Source organism: Aythya fuligula, chromosome 2 (genome assembly GCF_009819795.1).
Source record: "Aythya fuligula isolate bAytFul2 chromosome 2, bAytFul2.pri, whole genome shotgun sequence".
Lineage (NCBI taxonomy): Eukaryota > Metazoa > Chordata > Aves > Anseriformes > Anatidae > Aythya > Aythya fuligula.
In genome coordinates this window covers 159,182,712-159,196,751 of record NC_045560.1, presented here as the reverse complement: position 1 = coordinate 159,196,751, position 14,040 = coordinate 159,182,712, and the positions used below count along the sequence as shown (strand labels likewise).

The following is a 14,040-nucleotide window of genomic DNA, read 5'->3' as shown; positions in this document are numbered from 1 at the left end:
TATGGGGCTGTGTGGGGCTGTGTGGGTCACTATGGGGCCGTGTGGGGCTCTATGGGGCTGTGTGGGCTTGTGTGGGTCACTATGGGGCCGTGTGAGGCTGTGTGGGTCACTATGGGGCCGTGTGGGGGGCTGTGTATGGGGCTTTGGGGCACTATGGGGTTGTGTGTGGGGCTCTATGGGGCACTGCTGGTCTCTATGGGGTCGTGCTGGGTGCTATGGGGCCGTGTGGGGCTCTATGGGGCCGTGTGGGGCTCTGTGGGGCTGTGTGGGTCACTATGGGGTCGTGTGGGGGGCTGTGTATGGGGCTTTGTGGCACTGTGGGGCCCTGCTGGTCTTTATGGGGCCGTGCTGGGCACTGTGGGGCCCTGCTGGTCTTTATGGGGCCGTGCTGGGCGCTATGGGGCCGTGCTGGTCTCTATGGGGCCGTGCTGGGCGCTATGGGGCCGTGCTGGGCGCTATGGGGCCCTGCTGGTCTCTATGGGGCCGTGCTGGGCGCTATGGGGCCGTGCTGGGCGCTATGGGGCCGTGCAGACCCCGCCGCAGGCCGCAGCCGCGGCCATCCCCGGCCCTGCGGGGGTGGCGCAGGCGCGGGTGGGAGCCAGGCCCGGGCTGGGCCGTGCCGGGGGGGGGGCCAGCGGCGGCCGCGGCCTCACCGGGACCGGGCCCGTGACCGGTGTGTGTGTGTGGGGGGGGGCCTCGTCGCCATGGCAACGTCCCCGCCACCGGGCCGCCATCTTGTGCGGCGGGCCCGTTGCTGAGCGGGGCCGTGCCCCCCCCTCTTTTCCTCCTTGTCCCCCCCAGCAGCACGGCGGCCCCGAGCCCCCCCCGGGCGAAGATGTCGCACGAGAAGAGCTTCCTGGTGACGGCCGACGGCTTCCCGGGCCCGCAGCCCCCGGCCCCCGCGCCCTACGGGCAGCCCCCGTACCCCACCGGGCCCTACCCGCCGCCCCCCTTCGCCCCCGCGCCCTACGGGCAGCCCGGCTTCGCGCCGGGGCCGGGGCCGTACCCCCCCTCGGGGCCGTACCCCCCCGCCGGGCCCTATCCCCCCGCCCCGTACCCCGCCGGGCCCTATCCCCCCGCCGGGCCCTACCCGCAGGGCCCCTACGCGCAGCCACCGTACGCCCAGCCGCAGCCCATGGTGCCCGGGGACCAGGACTGTGAGTGGGGGGCACGGAGAGACCCCCGGGGACGGGGTGGGCACGGGGTGGTGGCACCCGGGCTGTGGGAGGGGGTGCGGCAGGGCTGGGACCCCCGGCACCCCAAGGAGAGGAGGGACCCCGCTTCGGTTGGACGTGGGGGGAGCAGAGATTGGGCCCCCCAGGCTGTGGGAGGGGGGCACAGCAGTTTGGGGGCACCCCCAGTACCCCAAGGAGGGACCCCCCTTTGGTCTGCTTTGGTGGGAGTGTACTCGGCCCCCCCAGGCTGTGGGAGGGGGGCACAGCAGGGCCGGGACCCCCAGCACCCCGAGGACAGGAGGGACCCCGCTTTGGCTGGCCATGGGGGGAGCAGAGATTGGCCCCCCCAGCCATGGGAGGGGGGCACAGAAGGGCTGGGACCCCCAGCACCCCATGAGAGGAGGGACCCCCCTGTGGCTAACTGTGGGGGGAGAGGAGCTTGGGCCCCCCAGGCCGTGGGAGGGGGGCCCAGCAGTTTTGGGGGGCACCCCAAGGAGAAGAGGGACCCCCCTTTACCTAGCCATGGTGGGAGCAGAGCTCAGCCCCCCCGGCCCCCCACCTCTCTGCTCTCCCCCACCGCTGCCAGGCACGGCGTGGCCGCACCGCGCCCCGTGGGGACCATGGGCACCGTGGGGACCGTGGGCACCGGGCGTCCGAGTGGGTGAGCGGCCGCCCCGGGGGCTGGCGGCACCGCGTGCCCCACGCCCCCCCCGCCCCGGCTCAGCGCCCACCCCCTCCCCGCAGCCCCTCTGCACAGCACCTACCACGAGGACGGGCCCCCCTCCTACTACGACAACCAGGACTTCCCCTCGGCGCACTGGGACGACAAGAGCATCCGGCAGGCCTTCATCCGCAAGGTAGGGGGCGCGGGGGGCGCGGGGGGCCGGGGTTTGGGGCCGGGGCGCCCCGTGGTGAGCCGTGCCGTCCCCGCAGGTGTTCCTGGTGCTCAGCCTGCAGCTCAGCGTCACCTTCGCCTTCGTGGCCGTGTTCACCTTCGTCAAGGGCGTGAAGGGCTTCGTGCAGCGCAATGTCTGGACCTACTACATCTCCTACGCCGTCTTCTTCATCTCGCTCATCGTGCTCAGCTGCTGCGGGGATTTCCGCCGCAAGCACCCCTGGAACCTGGTGGCACTGGTGAGAGCCTGCCTGGCCCCACGGCTCGGGAAGTGGGGGGCGGAGAGCAGCTTGTGGGGCTGAGAGAGCAGCTTATGGGGCTGAGAGCATCTTATGGGGCCGAGAGAGCAACTTATGGGGCTGAGAGAGCATCTTATGGGGCTGAGAGAGCATCTTATGGGGCAGTGAGAGCAGCTTGTGGGGCTGCAAGAGCAGCTCATGGGGCTGAGAGAACAACTTATAGGGCTGAGAGCATCTTATGGGGCTGAGAGAGCATCTTATGGGGCTGAGAGCAGCCTGTGGGGCTGAGAGAGCAGCTTGTGGGGCTGAGGGCAGCTTATGGGGCGGAGAGGGGGGAGCTCATGGGGCTGAGAGGAGCCCATGGGGCTCAGAGAGAGGAGCTCATGGGGCCCGGAGCAGCTTGTGGGGCAGGGAGCAGCTCGCTGGTGCCTCGAGGTTTCCCCAACACCCCGGGAAGTTGCGGGGCCCTGCAGCCTGCCCGCTGCGGGACGGGACCGACCTGGAGCGGGGCTCATCCAGCATGGTCTGGGCAGCGCGGGGTCTGTCCCGAAACAGCAGAGCCCAGCGCAGGCAGCACCTTCCCAGGGGGGTGAGGGGCAGGGGGGCTGGCAGGGCCCGGCTGACGCGTTGTCTGTGCCCCCCCCCCAGTCCATCCTGACCGTCAGCCTGTCCTACATGGTGGGGATGATCGCCAGCTTCTACAACACTGACGCCGTCATCATGGCCGTGGGCATCACGGTCGTCGTCTGCTTCACGGTCGTCATCTTCTCCCTGCAGGTGAGCGCTGGGGGTGGCGGCGGGGCTGGGGCTGTACCGGGGGGGGGGGGGCTCAGGGCAGGGGAGATTCGGGGGTCCCCCTGCCCTCCTGTCCCCCTGTGCTGACCCCGCGCTGCCCCGCAGACCAAGTACGACTTCACCTCCTGCCGGGGCGTGCTCATCATCTGCCTGGTGGTGCTCATCCTCTTCTCCATCCTCTGCATCTTCATCCGGAACCGCATCATGGACATCATCTACGCCTCCCTGGGGGCCCTGCTCTTCACCTGCGTAAGTGCCGGGGGCCGGGGCAGGGGCAGGGGAGGGGGTCAGCGAGGGGGTGACCCCCCTGTGGGGCGCTGCCTCCACCCCCTGCGCCTCCCCCGTCTCGCGCAGTTCCTGGCGGTGGACACGCAGATGATCCTGGGCAACAAGCAGCTGGCGCTCAGCCCCGAGGAGTACGTCTTCGCCGCCCTCAACCTCTACACGGACATCATCAACATCTTCCTCTACATCCTGGCCATCATCGGCAGGGCCAAGGAGTAGCGGCCCCCCCCCCCCCACCCTGCCGCAAGTAGCCGTGCCCCGCGGCGCCCCCCGAAACCCAGCACGTTCCGTTCGGTGTCCTCATCACCCCCCCCCCCTGCCCCGGCCCTTCTCCCCTTGGAGTTTCTCTGCCCCCTCCCCACCTCTCCCTGCCCGCGGCCGGGAGCTGCCGGGGGGGCGCAGGGTGCCCGGCACCCACGGGTGGCAGCCTGGGCCCCGTGCCGGGCTCGCCGCCCCCCGTTCAGCCCCAGCTTCCCCCCCCCCAGCTGTGAATAAGGCGCCCCCCCCCTCGCGTTGAATGGAAATTGGAAGCACTTTCTCCCCCAGCCCGCGGTGGAGCTCGCCCCCTCCGTCCTCCCTCCCCGCACGCGTGCTCTGCCCTCGCCCCCCGCCCCTCCCCACGGCCACGCAGGCCCCGGGGGGGGGCTCCTGCACCCCCGGCTCAGGCAGGGCTGCGAGCAGGGTCCCGCCGGGCCAGGCAGGCGCCGCTCGCGGCCTGAGCGTCCCCGCGGGGCCCCCACCCCCCCGACACCCCCAGCCCCTTCCCCGCGCGGCCAGAGGCTCCGTCCTCGCCCCGTTCTGTGGCTCCGGTTCTGCCGTTAATAAAACTGTTTAGTTCACCTCTCCGCTTTTCATGGTCCTTTCCTGACCCCCCCAGCCCCACCTGCACCCTAGGGTGCAGCCCCGGCCCCCAGCTCCTCCCTCCCCACGCCGCTGCCCCCTCCCCACACTGCTGCCCCCTCCCCACGAGTTTTGGGGTCTCGCCCAGCCCTGGGGGGGTCTCCAGGCCCCCAGCCCCGCATGGGATCCAGTTGTCACCATGTCTGGAGACCCCTGGAGCCAGAGGGTGAGGCCGAGCCCCCCCGAGGTGGGCGGAGGAGCCCCCTCCTCACCCTTAGCCCCCAGCCTGGGGACGAGATTGGGCACAGCCGTGTTTGGGGCGGGGGTCTCAGGGTGTCCCCACCTGGCAGGCAGGGTACCAGCACCCCCCCCTCGCCCACACCATGTCCCCCACAGCACACATTCATCGGGCTCAGCCTCCTCGGCCCCTTTATTCAGCGCTGGCTCCGTCCGCTCCGCTCGCCCTCGATGCAGCCGGCGCCCTCCGGCCCCCCCCGGGCCTTGCAGCCGCAGCAGGGCTGCGCCACCCCCCGAGCCCGGCCACACTCGGGGGGCAGCGAGCCCCTGGCCCGGGGGAGCCCCCTGCAGCACCCCGGGGAGCAGGGTCCCCAGGGCTCCGGGGGGCAGGTTTCCAGCATCCCCCCCCTGCGACAGAACGGGGGCTGCCGGTCGCGCTCGGCTTGCGCGGCGTCGCGCTGCGCCTGCAGCTCGAAGGTCTTGGCGATGAGCTGCACCGTGTTCATGGCACCCGGGCGCTGCTGCGGGGGGGCCCAGGCCACCGGGCCCTCCGGCTCCCCCCCGGGGTCCCTGCCCCGCGCCAGGGTCCCCGCTGGCTCCCGGCGCCGCAGGCGGCTCCGCTCCCCATCCGGCTCCCGGCGCGGCTCCTCCACGCTCCTGCCCCAGCTGCAGCGGGGGGGGCAGCTGCAGCCACGCAGGGCGCTGGTGCCCGGCTCTGCGTGGCTGCAGCACGGCATCCCGGGGGGGCCCTGCAGCCGGGAGGCACAGAGCTGCTGGTGCTGCCGCGCGCCGAGCATCCTGCCCGGCCGCAGCCCACCCTGCGCCGCGACGCCTACCTGGTTGTCCGCGGGGGGCTCGCAGTGCGGGACCCTGCCCGCCCTGAGCACGGCGGTGGCAGCTCCGTGGCAGCTCCGCGACTCCGGGCCCAGCACGGTGCAGGCGGCGGCGGTGCGCGTGGTCCAGCCGTGCACGTCCCGCTGCCTCCCGGCACCGCCGTAGCACCGCTCCGGGGCGCCGGGCAGCTCGCCCTGCCTGCACAACCACGGCACGGGGCCGGGCGGCACCGGGTGCCCGGGCAGCCCCCAGCTGCAGCCGCACTCCCGGCACGCCGCGGCTCCGCCGTCGCGCTCCCAGGGGCAGGCGCCGCTCAGCACCTCCACGGTGCCGCAGCAGCCGTGCAAGGCGTGCCAGGCGGGGCCGCGGCACAGCACCTCGCCGCCCTGCCCGCTGCACCCGTGGCTGTCCCAGGGCGGGCCGTGGCGCGGCTCGGGCCGGGTGCCGTGGCGGGGGGCTGTCCCGCCGCCCCCATCCAGCCCGGGCAGCAGCGCCTGCACCGGGAGCTCGCCGTGGCCCTGGAAGCGCGCCTTGGCCCGCTGGAAGCGGCGGTTGTGCCGGCGCAGCTTCTCCAGGGAGGCGGTGGGAGCCACGAGGCCCTGCCGGTTGCTCTCCTCGGGGACGTCCTCGCGCACCGGGGGGACCTCGGTGGCTGCCGCCGGCACCTGCTTCGTCAGGAACTCCTCCAGCATCTGCGCCGCCAGGCTGGTGGTGATGAAGGAGCGGTCGATGGCGGGGCCCAGCGCCGAGGCCGGCCTCGGGCTGAGCTTGCAGGAGGCGGTCAGCATGGTGCCCAGCGCCTCCTCCACGCCCGGCTTCAGGCTGGCGCTGCCGGCGGACGAGGCGGCGTCGGCAGAGCCCGCGGAGCCCCCCAGGCTCTCGGCAGAGCGTGCGGATGCGCTGGGGCTGCCGGGGTGCTTGGCGGGGCCGGGGCAGGGCAGGGGGCTGCCGGTGCAGCCCCCCCGGGGGTCGAGGCAGCAGGAGGGGCTGGCACAGGAGGCGGGCGGCCGCGCGTCTGGGTCCGGGCAGTGGCTGCAGCACTTCATGGCGGGCTGGCAACGGGGGGGTCCTCCTGCGGGGTGGGGGGAAGGAGATGGAGAGGGGTCGGCCTCTCCGCGCCGGCCTCGAGCGCGGCTGCGATGCGGCACCCGCGGCCACCGCAGCGTGCCACACACTGCCCACCCCATGCGGCACAAGGGGGCTGCGGGGCGGCGGGTGTAGCTCCCCCCAGCCATAGCCATAACCACAACCATAACCACAACCATAACCTCAGCCATAACCGCAGCCATAGCCACAACCATAACCATAGCCATAAAGGCATAAACATGACAACAACCAGAACCATAGCCAAAAAAAACATAACCATAACAGCCACAACCGTAGCTAGAGCCGTAACCACAACCACAACCCTAACCACAGCCACAGCCACAGCCACAACTATAGCCATAGCCACAGCCATAACCACAGCCATAACCACAGCCATAGCCATAACCACAGCCACCACCACAGCCATAAAACCACAGCCACGACCCTCCCCACCCTCCCCACACTCCCCCGCCACCCCCACCACCCCCGTGCCCCGCGGGCGCTGCCCGTACCCTCCTCGCAGGGGCTGTTCGGGCGCCTGCCGGGACCGAGCACCATGGTGCTGGGGGGGGTGGGCGCGCACCGGGGTGGGTCCTCTGTGACATCCCCCTCGGAACCACGCGTGCCCCGGGATGGAGACGCCCCGGCAGCGGCTGGCACCATCATCCCGCGCCTGACCACCACCTCCGGGGGCTTCCCATGCCCGGCGGGAGCAGCCCCCCGGCCCCCGCAGCCAGCGGGGGGCCGGGGCAGGGGGCCGTGCAGCCGCTGCTCGCCATCCGCCCCTCGCGCGCCGGGCTCTCCGTCTTCGCCTGCTACGACCAGCTGCGGCACGAGATCCAGGCGCTGCTGGCGGAGAACGAGGAGCTGGCTCGCGTGGTCAACCTCATCAAGGAGCACCAGCAGCTGCGGCACATCCTGCGCGGCCACCCCAGCATTCAGCCCCTGCTCACCTCCACGCCCCGCGACGGCCCCGGAGACCTCACCGGCGGCACCGCAGGTCAGGGGCGGCCGGCACCGCGGCGAGCCGGCTGCTGGGGGGGGGGGACCGGGGCTTAACGCCTGCCCCCTCCCGCAGCGAGCGTGGCGCGGGACAGGGAATCGGCGCAGAACCAAAGCGTCCCGCTGTCGCCCATCTGGTTCAACCTGCAGCCGCAGGGCATCATGCCTGAGCCGTCCCTTGGCGGCACGGAGATCGGCACCGCCTTCTTCCCAGTCGCCACCAGGAACAAGAGTAACCGCAGGGCCTGGGGCGCGTGCGGGACCCGCGGCCGGACCCTTCCCCGTGGGCACCCCCAGACTGGGCTCCCTGCGCCACCCCCGCCCCGCAGCCCCCGAGCTGTGCCCACCCGTGGGGGCGTCCCGCAGCACCCGCAGCACCCGCAGCCCCGCAGCCCCCGGGTGGAGGCAGCAGCTCCCGGGGTCCCCGTCCCTGTCCCCTCACCCCTCAAGGTGTGCCCCCGCTTGCAGGACGGGGACGGGAGGTGCTGGGGGCACGGGGCACAGGGCTGGCGGCTGCAGGGACCGAGAGCACCGTGTGTGTCTCCGCAGCCGTGCCAGTGAACATGTACGCCAACCCTTTCATTGGGGACAACTTCCTGCAGTACTCCTGCCCCGTCGAATTGCAGGGCAGCCTCGCCCTGCCCCCGGAGCGCCAGCAGCCCCCCGAGCAGCCCCCAGACCCAGGGACGCCAGAGCAGAGGAGCCCCAGTGCGCAGAGCCTGCAGAGCCCCGGCCCCCCGGTGACCCCGATGCCGATGCCGCCGATGCCGATGACCCCAGTCCCAGTGACCCCAATCCCAGCAACCCCGGTCCCGGTGACCCCAATCCCGGCGACCCCAGTCCCGCCGACTGCGATCCCGGCGACCCCGATCCCGGCGACCCCAATCCCAGTGACCCCGATCCCGGTGACCCCGATCCCGGTGACCCCGGTGGCCCCGGTGCCGCCGGAGCCGCTGCCCCCGGAGCAGCAGCAGCAGCCGCTGGACCTGCGGCTCCCCGACGTGCGGCGCAAGGACCCCTCGAGGAAGATGCCCAGAGCCGCCGAGCGCCCACCCGCCACCCCACAGACCCTGCAGGGCGCCAGCCACCGAGGTACAGACAGGGGACGGGGGTCAGAGCACGCTGCACCCCCCCTGGGATCCCCACTGCCCTGGCTCCTGCCCGTCCCAGTGCTCCCAGTACCGAGCTGGCCCAGCTGTGCGGGTGGGATCACCTCTGGGTGGGATCAGCGGGTGGGGGCTCCCCCTCCTACCCAACGTATCACACCCTACAAGTCCCCTAATTTCCCTCTCCATGGGGAAATCCCATCTGTGGGCAGCCCCAAGCCCCCAGGAGCAGGGAAGGGGGTCCTGGGGGGTCCTGGGGTGAGGGGCTGTGGGGGCAGGACAGCTGGGGGCGGCGGTGAACCCCTCCCCCCCCCCCCACAGATGCCCGGCACTCGGAGCGCCTGGTGGGGGAGATCGCCTTCCAGCTGGACCGCCGCATCCTCGCCAACATCTTCCCCGACCGGCCCCGGCTCTACGGCTTCACCGTCACCAACATCCCCGAGAAGATCATGGGGGTGGGGGGGGATAGGGTGGGGGGGGTGGAGGGGGTGGGATGGGGTGGAAAGGGTGGGATGGGGTGGGATGGGATTGGGGATGGGATGGGTTGGGATGGGATGGGGATGGGATGGGGATGGGATGGGATGGGATGGGATGGGATGGGATGGGATGGGATGGAGATGGGATGGGGGTGGGGATGGGATGGGATGGGATGGGATGGGGATTGGGGATTGGGGATTGGGGATTGGGGATTGGGGATTGGGGATTGGGGATGGGATGGGATGTTCTCCATGCAGCCCCTGGGCGCTCGGTGTCCCAGCCCCACACGTGCTGACCCCTCCCCACCTCTCCCCCCGCAGTCCATCTTCAGCGGCACGCCGGGTGCCTTCGACGAGCAGCACTGTGCGGCCATGGCGCGCCGTTACTTCACCCTCATGACGCGCCTGCGGGCGCTGGGCTACAACCCCGAGGTGCACCCGGCGCTGGCCGAGTCCCTGGTCAACACCTTCGGCATCCTGCGGGAGCTGCCCGAGGGCGACGGCTCCGACGCCCGCGCCGCCCCCAGCCCCGGCCAGCTGCGGCGCGCGGTGTCCGAGACGGTGTCGCCGGCGCTGCGGGCGGACGCGCTGGTGCTGCTGGAGTGCCTGCAGGAGCTGGCGCGCGAGGACGGGAAGCCGCTCTTCCTCAGCTGAGCCCCCCCCCCTCCGCAGCCAGTAAAGACCCCCCCCCAAAACGCTGGGCACCGCTGTGGCAGCGATATATTATATACTGGTAACGCCGCGCCGGTGCGCTCACCCTCCGCTGGTGCCACTGGTGGGGGCCACCACAGCCTGGGGGCACTCAGCTCCTGGACACCCCCGGGGGGGCACCGCCGTGTAACACCCCCCAGCCTTGTGCACACGCAGCAGGGGGTGTGCGAGGCGTGCGAGGCCGCGTGCGTGGCCCTGGGCACACGCGTGTCCGGGCACTGCTGGTGCACGGAGCAGCCGGCTCTGGGGACGTGGGTGCCCCCCCGTGATTTGCGTGACTCGGGGGGGGGCTGGATGGCTCCTGCGGTGGTGCCACGGCACAGGCAGTCGGCTGGGGGCTGGGGGGCACAATTGGGGGTGCTGGTGAGGTGCAGGCAGGGTGAAGGCAGCGGGGCTGTGGCCGTGCCGGGGGGGGGGAGCAGCCCGTTCCCGGAGGCCGCTGTCCTTTCGCTTTCACTTCTGCACGGCGCGGTGCCCCCGGCAGGGATGTGAGAGCCGGGACAGCCACTGCCACCCGTGGGAACGGGCGCCTGGGACACCTGTGGCACGATGGCACTGGGGGGAGAGGGGACAAGGTGCCCCCCCCCCGCCCCAAAATGTTCCCTGTCCCCACGGCCTCGCCTGCGGCCTCGCCCCAGCCCCGCAGGTCCCCTGGGGCACCGGTGACGGTGACGTTGACATTGGGCGTGCAAAGCAGTGCCGGGGCACCAGGGGCCCTGTGCACACGTGGGGGTGCACAGCGTGTGCGTAGCCCCCCAGGAGTCCCCACAGCCCCCCTCCGGAGCCCCCCAGCCCCTCCCCCAGCCATGCCAGGGGACAGGGGCTGCGCACGGAGCCGCGGCTGGCGGTGACCTGGGGGCTGGGGGCAGCACGCGCCGTGCCCCCCACCCTCGCCGTGCCCCCTGCCCTCGCCGTGCCCCCAGCCCGGCCGGGGGTGCCGCTGTCGCCGTGGGAGCCGCTGACCACAGCGGGAAGGGGAAGCAGCGCAGGAAGCAGCAACAGCAGCTTGGGGCAAACCGCCCGAAACGCGGCACCTGAAGGGGGGCTGGCGGCTGAACGGCCTGCGGAGAGGTGGGGGACGCCGCGAGGGGACGGGGAGGGGACGGGAATTGGGATGGGGATGGGGTGAGGGCAGAATTGGGACTGGGATGGGGATGGGGACTGGAACAGGGATGGGGACAGGGACAGGGACAGTGATGGGGGGCAGGGTGGGGGGGTCATGGTGGGGGAGTTCCCACCCCTTGGGGCAGCGCTGCCCCCCAGCAATCGGCCATTCCCCTACGTTGGTGGGACCCTGCCCTGCGTCTCTCTGCCCCCCCCCCCCTTGTGCAGTGGCTCCGTGGCTGCTGGGGGTGGGGGGACACCTGTGGCCCCCCCAGTCCTGGGGGCAGCAGGAGGGCGATGGGCAGCCAGGATATGGGGGGGGGGGGGCACAAATTGGTGGGGGTCGCTCCCTCCCCATGCAGAGGAACAGGCAATGCTGCCTGCTGGGGGGGTGGGGGGGATTTGGGGGGTCTCAGGGCCCTGCTCTGCACCTTGTGTCTGCCCCCAGGGGACAAACTGGGGGTGGGGGGAGCTCCCCCTGCCCATGGGGACAGAACCGCTCAAGGTCCCCAACACGGAAACGGCCCCCCCCGCCCTCCCCCAGCCTTATCTCTCCTTCTTATCAGCGCCGGGCGCCATCGCTCCCGGCGGTGCCGCCAGCCCAGGACTCAAGGGGTTACCGCCACGGGCGTTGGCACTGGGCAAGGTGCAGAGCTGGGGCCGCACCGCCGCCACCTCGGCCTCGCCAGCCCCGGCGCACGGAGGCGGGAGCCACGGTGCCGGGCAGGGGCCGCGGTGCCGGGCGTCCCGGGCCACGCATCCCGGCAGGAATGCGCCCGTCCGGCCGGGGCGGGCGGCAGCGGGTCACGGCCGAGGCCGCGGGTCATTAATCGGCGGGGCGGCCGGCGCCGAGCGGATGTTTGCGAGCTCTTGAGCTCCCGGCGCGCCGCGGCACGCGCGGGCAGGTGGCGGCGGCGATGGCGATGGCCCCCGGCCCCGCAGGGCGCGGAGGTGAGCGCGGGGACGCGGGCGGTGGCGTGGCCCCGGGGGGGAGCGCGGGCAGGGAGCCAGGGAGGCAGCTCGGGACCGAGCCGTGCCGCAGGCACCAGGGCACGGCACCGCCGACACCACCGCCGCATGGAGTGACCCGGGCGCAGGGGCAGAGGCAGCGCCGCGAGGGGGTCCTGGGGGCAAACGGGGGGTGGATGGGGCAGAGCCACCGGCACCACGGGGCCGTGCCTGCAGCGCTGCTGGCCCCGAGCCCGCCGCGGGCAGGGAGAGCCGGGCAGGCCCTGGCCATGGGCAGCCGAGCGTGGCCGAGCCACGGTGTGCCCGAGGGATGTGACCCGTGGCCGGGGATGGAGGTGGCACAGGGGTCACTGCTCATGGGGCTGGGTGGCCCGGCTGTGTCCGTGGCCCAGGGACCCAACCGTGGTCCCGGTGCTCAGCAGGGGGGGCAACACCGCCTCCTGCACAGCAGGGCAGGGGCCGTGTCCTGCTCACACTCACGTGCTCATTACCACAAATTAACTTCCCTGTGGGAGTCAGGGCTGCCCCGAGCGAGCGCCGTGTCCGGGAAGCGCCAGGACAGGCAGGACCTGGGCTGAGTCAGCCCCTGCCCGTGCCTCTGCCTGTCCTCACGCCCACGGCACCGGGCAGAGCCGGTGGGGCAGGGGTCACGCCGCAGCACCCCCCACACCGCAGGGCACGGGACGGGACGGGGCCGCTCCAGCCCCACACATTGGGGCAGGGTGATGGGAGGCAGGGTGGCTGCGTGCCCCATGGGGGTCTTGGCGAGGAGCAGGTTGAGGCACTGAGGTGTCCCCGAGCTGGGGACACTGCTGCCCGGCGTGGTCCTGGTGGCTCCGTGTGCTCTGCCTGTGGGATGGGACGGGGATGGAGCAGTGTCCCCGAGTGCCCCGCGCACTCCCAGGGTAGAGGGCAGGACAGACGGATGGACAGACGGATGGACGGATGGACGGACGGACGGAGGGGCTGTCTCACAGCGTGGGGCTGTGGAGTCAGGCAGGAGTCACCGGCCCCGGGCGAGGCGGGCAGGAGGATGCGGGCACGGGACTGGGGCCGCTTCCCGTCCGGGAGCGCAGCCACGGGGCACGGCGGTGCCGGGGAACTGGTCGGGCCAGGCCGGCCGGTCCCGGTCCCAGTCCCAGTCCCAGTCCCAGTCCCAGTCCCAGTCCCAGTCCCAGTCCCGGTCCTGGCCTCGCTCCCACCACCCCACTCAGCTCTGGGTGCCCGGGGTCGGCGGCACGGGGTCGGCGAGGGGCTGGTGGGCAGGTGAGGGGCAGGAGGGGCACGGAGCAGCCTCGAGGGGCGCGGGCAGTGCCCAGGCTCGCTCTGCCCGGGGGTCCGGGGACACCGCGGCCGGGTGGGACAGAGCCAGGAGCTGCGCCGTGACACGGTGGGCACAGAACTGCCGGCACTGCAGGGGACAGGGGACACTGCGCCACGGCTGGGGGGAGCCCAGCGGGGGGCTGCGAGGGCGAGGGGCTTGGGGCTGGGGTCCCCTGGCCATGAAGGGGGGGCCACGCGTGCCGTGTGGGTGCCACCCTGCGTGGCGTCCCGTGTGCCACCAGCCCCGGAGCCACCCTGCGTGCCATTGTCCCCTGTGCCACCCCCTGTGTCACCCCCCTTGCCACCCCACGCGTGTCACCCCCCGTGCCACCCCCCGTGCCACCGTCCCCGTATGCCGCCCCGTGCGCCCCCATCCCCCTGTTCCCCTGCAGGCGCCCCCGGCCAAGCCCCCCACGCGCCCCCCCCGGAGCCGGGGCAGCCCCGCGTGGGGCCGGGCTCCGCGTCCCGCGTGGGGCCAGGGTCGGGCCGGGGGCACGCGGGGACGCGGGGGGGGGTCCCGCGGGCCGGGCCGGGGCGGGCCGGGAGCGGGGGGGGCGGGCTGGGGGCGGGGGGGGGCGGGGCGGGGCGGGGCCGCCCCCGGGAAGTTCCCACGGTGGCGGCGGGGCCGGGGCCGGGACCGGGGCGGTGCGGGGGGGTCCCGGACCCGGCCGTGCCCGGTGCAGCCGGAGAGGGGTCCTGGTCCGTACCCGGTTCGAGGGGGGGGTAGGGGGGGGTCCTGGTCCGTGCCCCGTGCACTGGGGGGGGGTCCTGGTACGTACCTGTTACGGGGGGGGGGGGTGCACCGGCGTGGGGGGGGTCTTGTTCCATAGCGGTGCGTCGTGGGGGGGGGCTCGGTGTGTGCCCAGGGCATCGGAGGGTGGGGGGGTCCCGGTCCTGGGGGTCCCGGTCCTGGGGGGTGTCCCGGTCCTGGGGGGGGGTCCCGGTCCTGGGGGGGTCCCGGTC

General features: G+C 73.0%; 2 protein-coding genes across 3 annotated transcripts; both read left to right on the top strand.

Moving 5' to 3' along the window:
- The first annotated feature begins 789 nt into the window (after window positions 1-789).
- On the top strand, window positions 790-4,232 carry GRINA (glutamate ionotropic receptor NMDA type subunit associated protein 1). 2 transcript variants are annotated; one of them, XM_032181685.1, is made up of 6 exons: window positions 790-1,157; window positions 1,920-2,032; window positions 2,109-2,309; window positions 2,958-3,086; window positions 3,210-3,353; window positions 3,459-4,232. In XM_032181685.1, the coding sequence occupies exons 1-6, from the start codon at window positions 836-838 to the stop codon at window positions 3,606-3,608; spliced, it is 1,059 nt and encodes a 352-aa protein (XP_032037576.1). In that variant the 5' UTR covers window positions 790-835; the 3' UTR covers window positions 3,609-4,232. The 2 variants fall into 2 exon arrangements, with proteins under 2 accessions (XP_032037576.1, XP_032037575.1); XM_032181684.1 differs by lacking the exon at window positions 790-1,157 and adding an exon at window positions 1,683-1,836.
- A 2,853-nt stretch (window positions 4,233-7,085) lies between these two features.
- On the top strand, window positions 7,086-9,624 carry SPATC1 (spermatogenesis and centriole associated 1). Its single transcript, XM_032181193.1, has 5 exons — window positions 7,086-7,386; window positions 7,465-7,620; window positions 7,938-8,480; window positions 8,816-8,949; window positions 9,292-9,624. The coding sequence occupies exons 1-5, from the start codon at window positions 7,086-7,088 to the stop codon at window positions 9,622-9,624; spliced, it is 1,467 nt and encodes a 488-aa protein (XP_032037084.1).
- The last annotated feature ends 4,416 nt before the right edge of the window (window positions 9,625-14,040 follow it).

What these genes read in the sequence shown, in the direction of transcription:
- GRINA (XM_032181685.1), top strand. Translation starts at nt 836, where the DNA reads ATGTCGCACGAGAAGAGCTTCCTGGTGACGGCCGACGGCTTCCCGGGC. An exon ending in GGTGCCCGGGGACCAGGACT is followed by an intron (nt 1,158 to 1,919) that starts GTGAGTGGGGGG and finishes CCCTCCCCGCAG; the next exon opens with CCCCTCTGCACAGCACCTAC. An exon ending in GGCAGGCCTTCATCCGCAAG is followed by an intron (nt 2,033 to 2,108) that starts GTAGGGGGCGCG and finishes CCGTCCCCGCAG; the next exon opens with GTGTTCCTGGTGCTCAGCCT.
- SPATC1 (XM_032181193.1), top strand. Translation starts at nt 7,086, where the DNA reads ATGCCCGGCGGGAGCAGCCCCCCGGCCCCCGCAGCCAGCGGGGGGCCG. An exon ending in AGTCGCCACCAGGAACAAGA is followed by an intron (nt 7,621 to 7,937) that starts GTAACCGCAGGG and finishes GTGTCTCCGCAG; the next exon opens with CCGTGCCAGTGAACATGTAC. An exon ending in TCCCCGAGAAGATCATGGGG is followed by an intron (nt 8,950 to 9,291) that starts GTGGGGGGGGAT and finishes CTCCCCCCGCAG; the next exon opens with TCCATCTTCAGCGGCACGCC.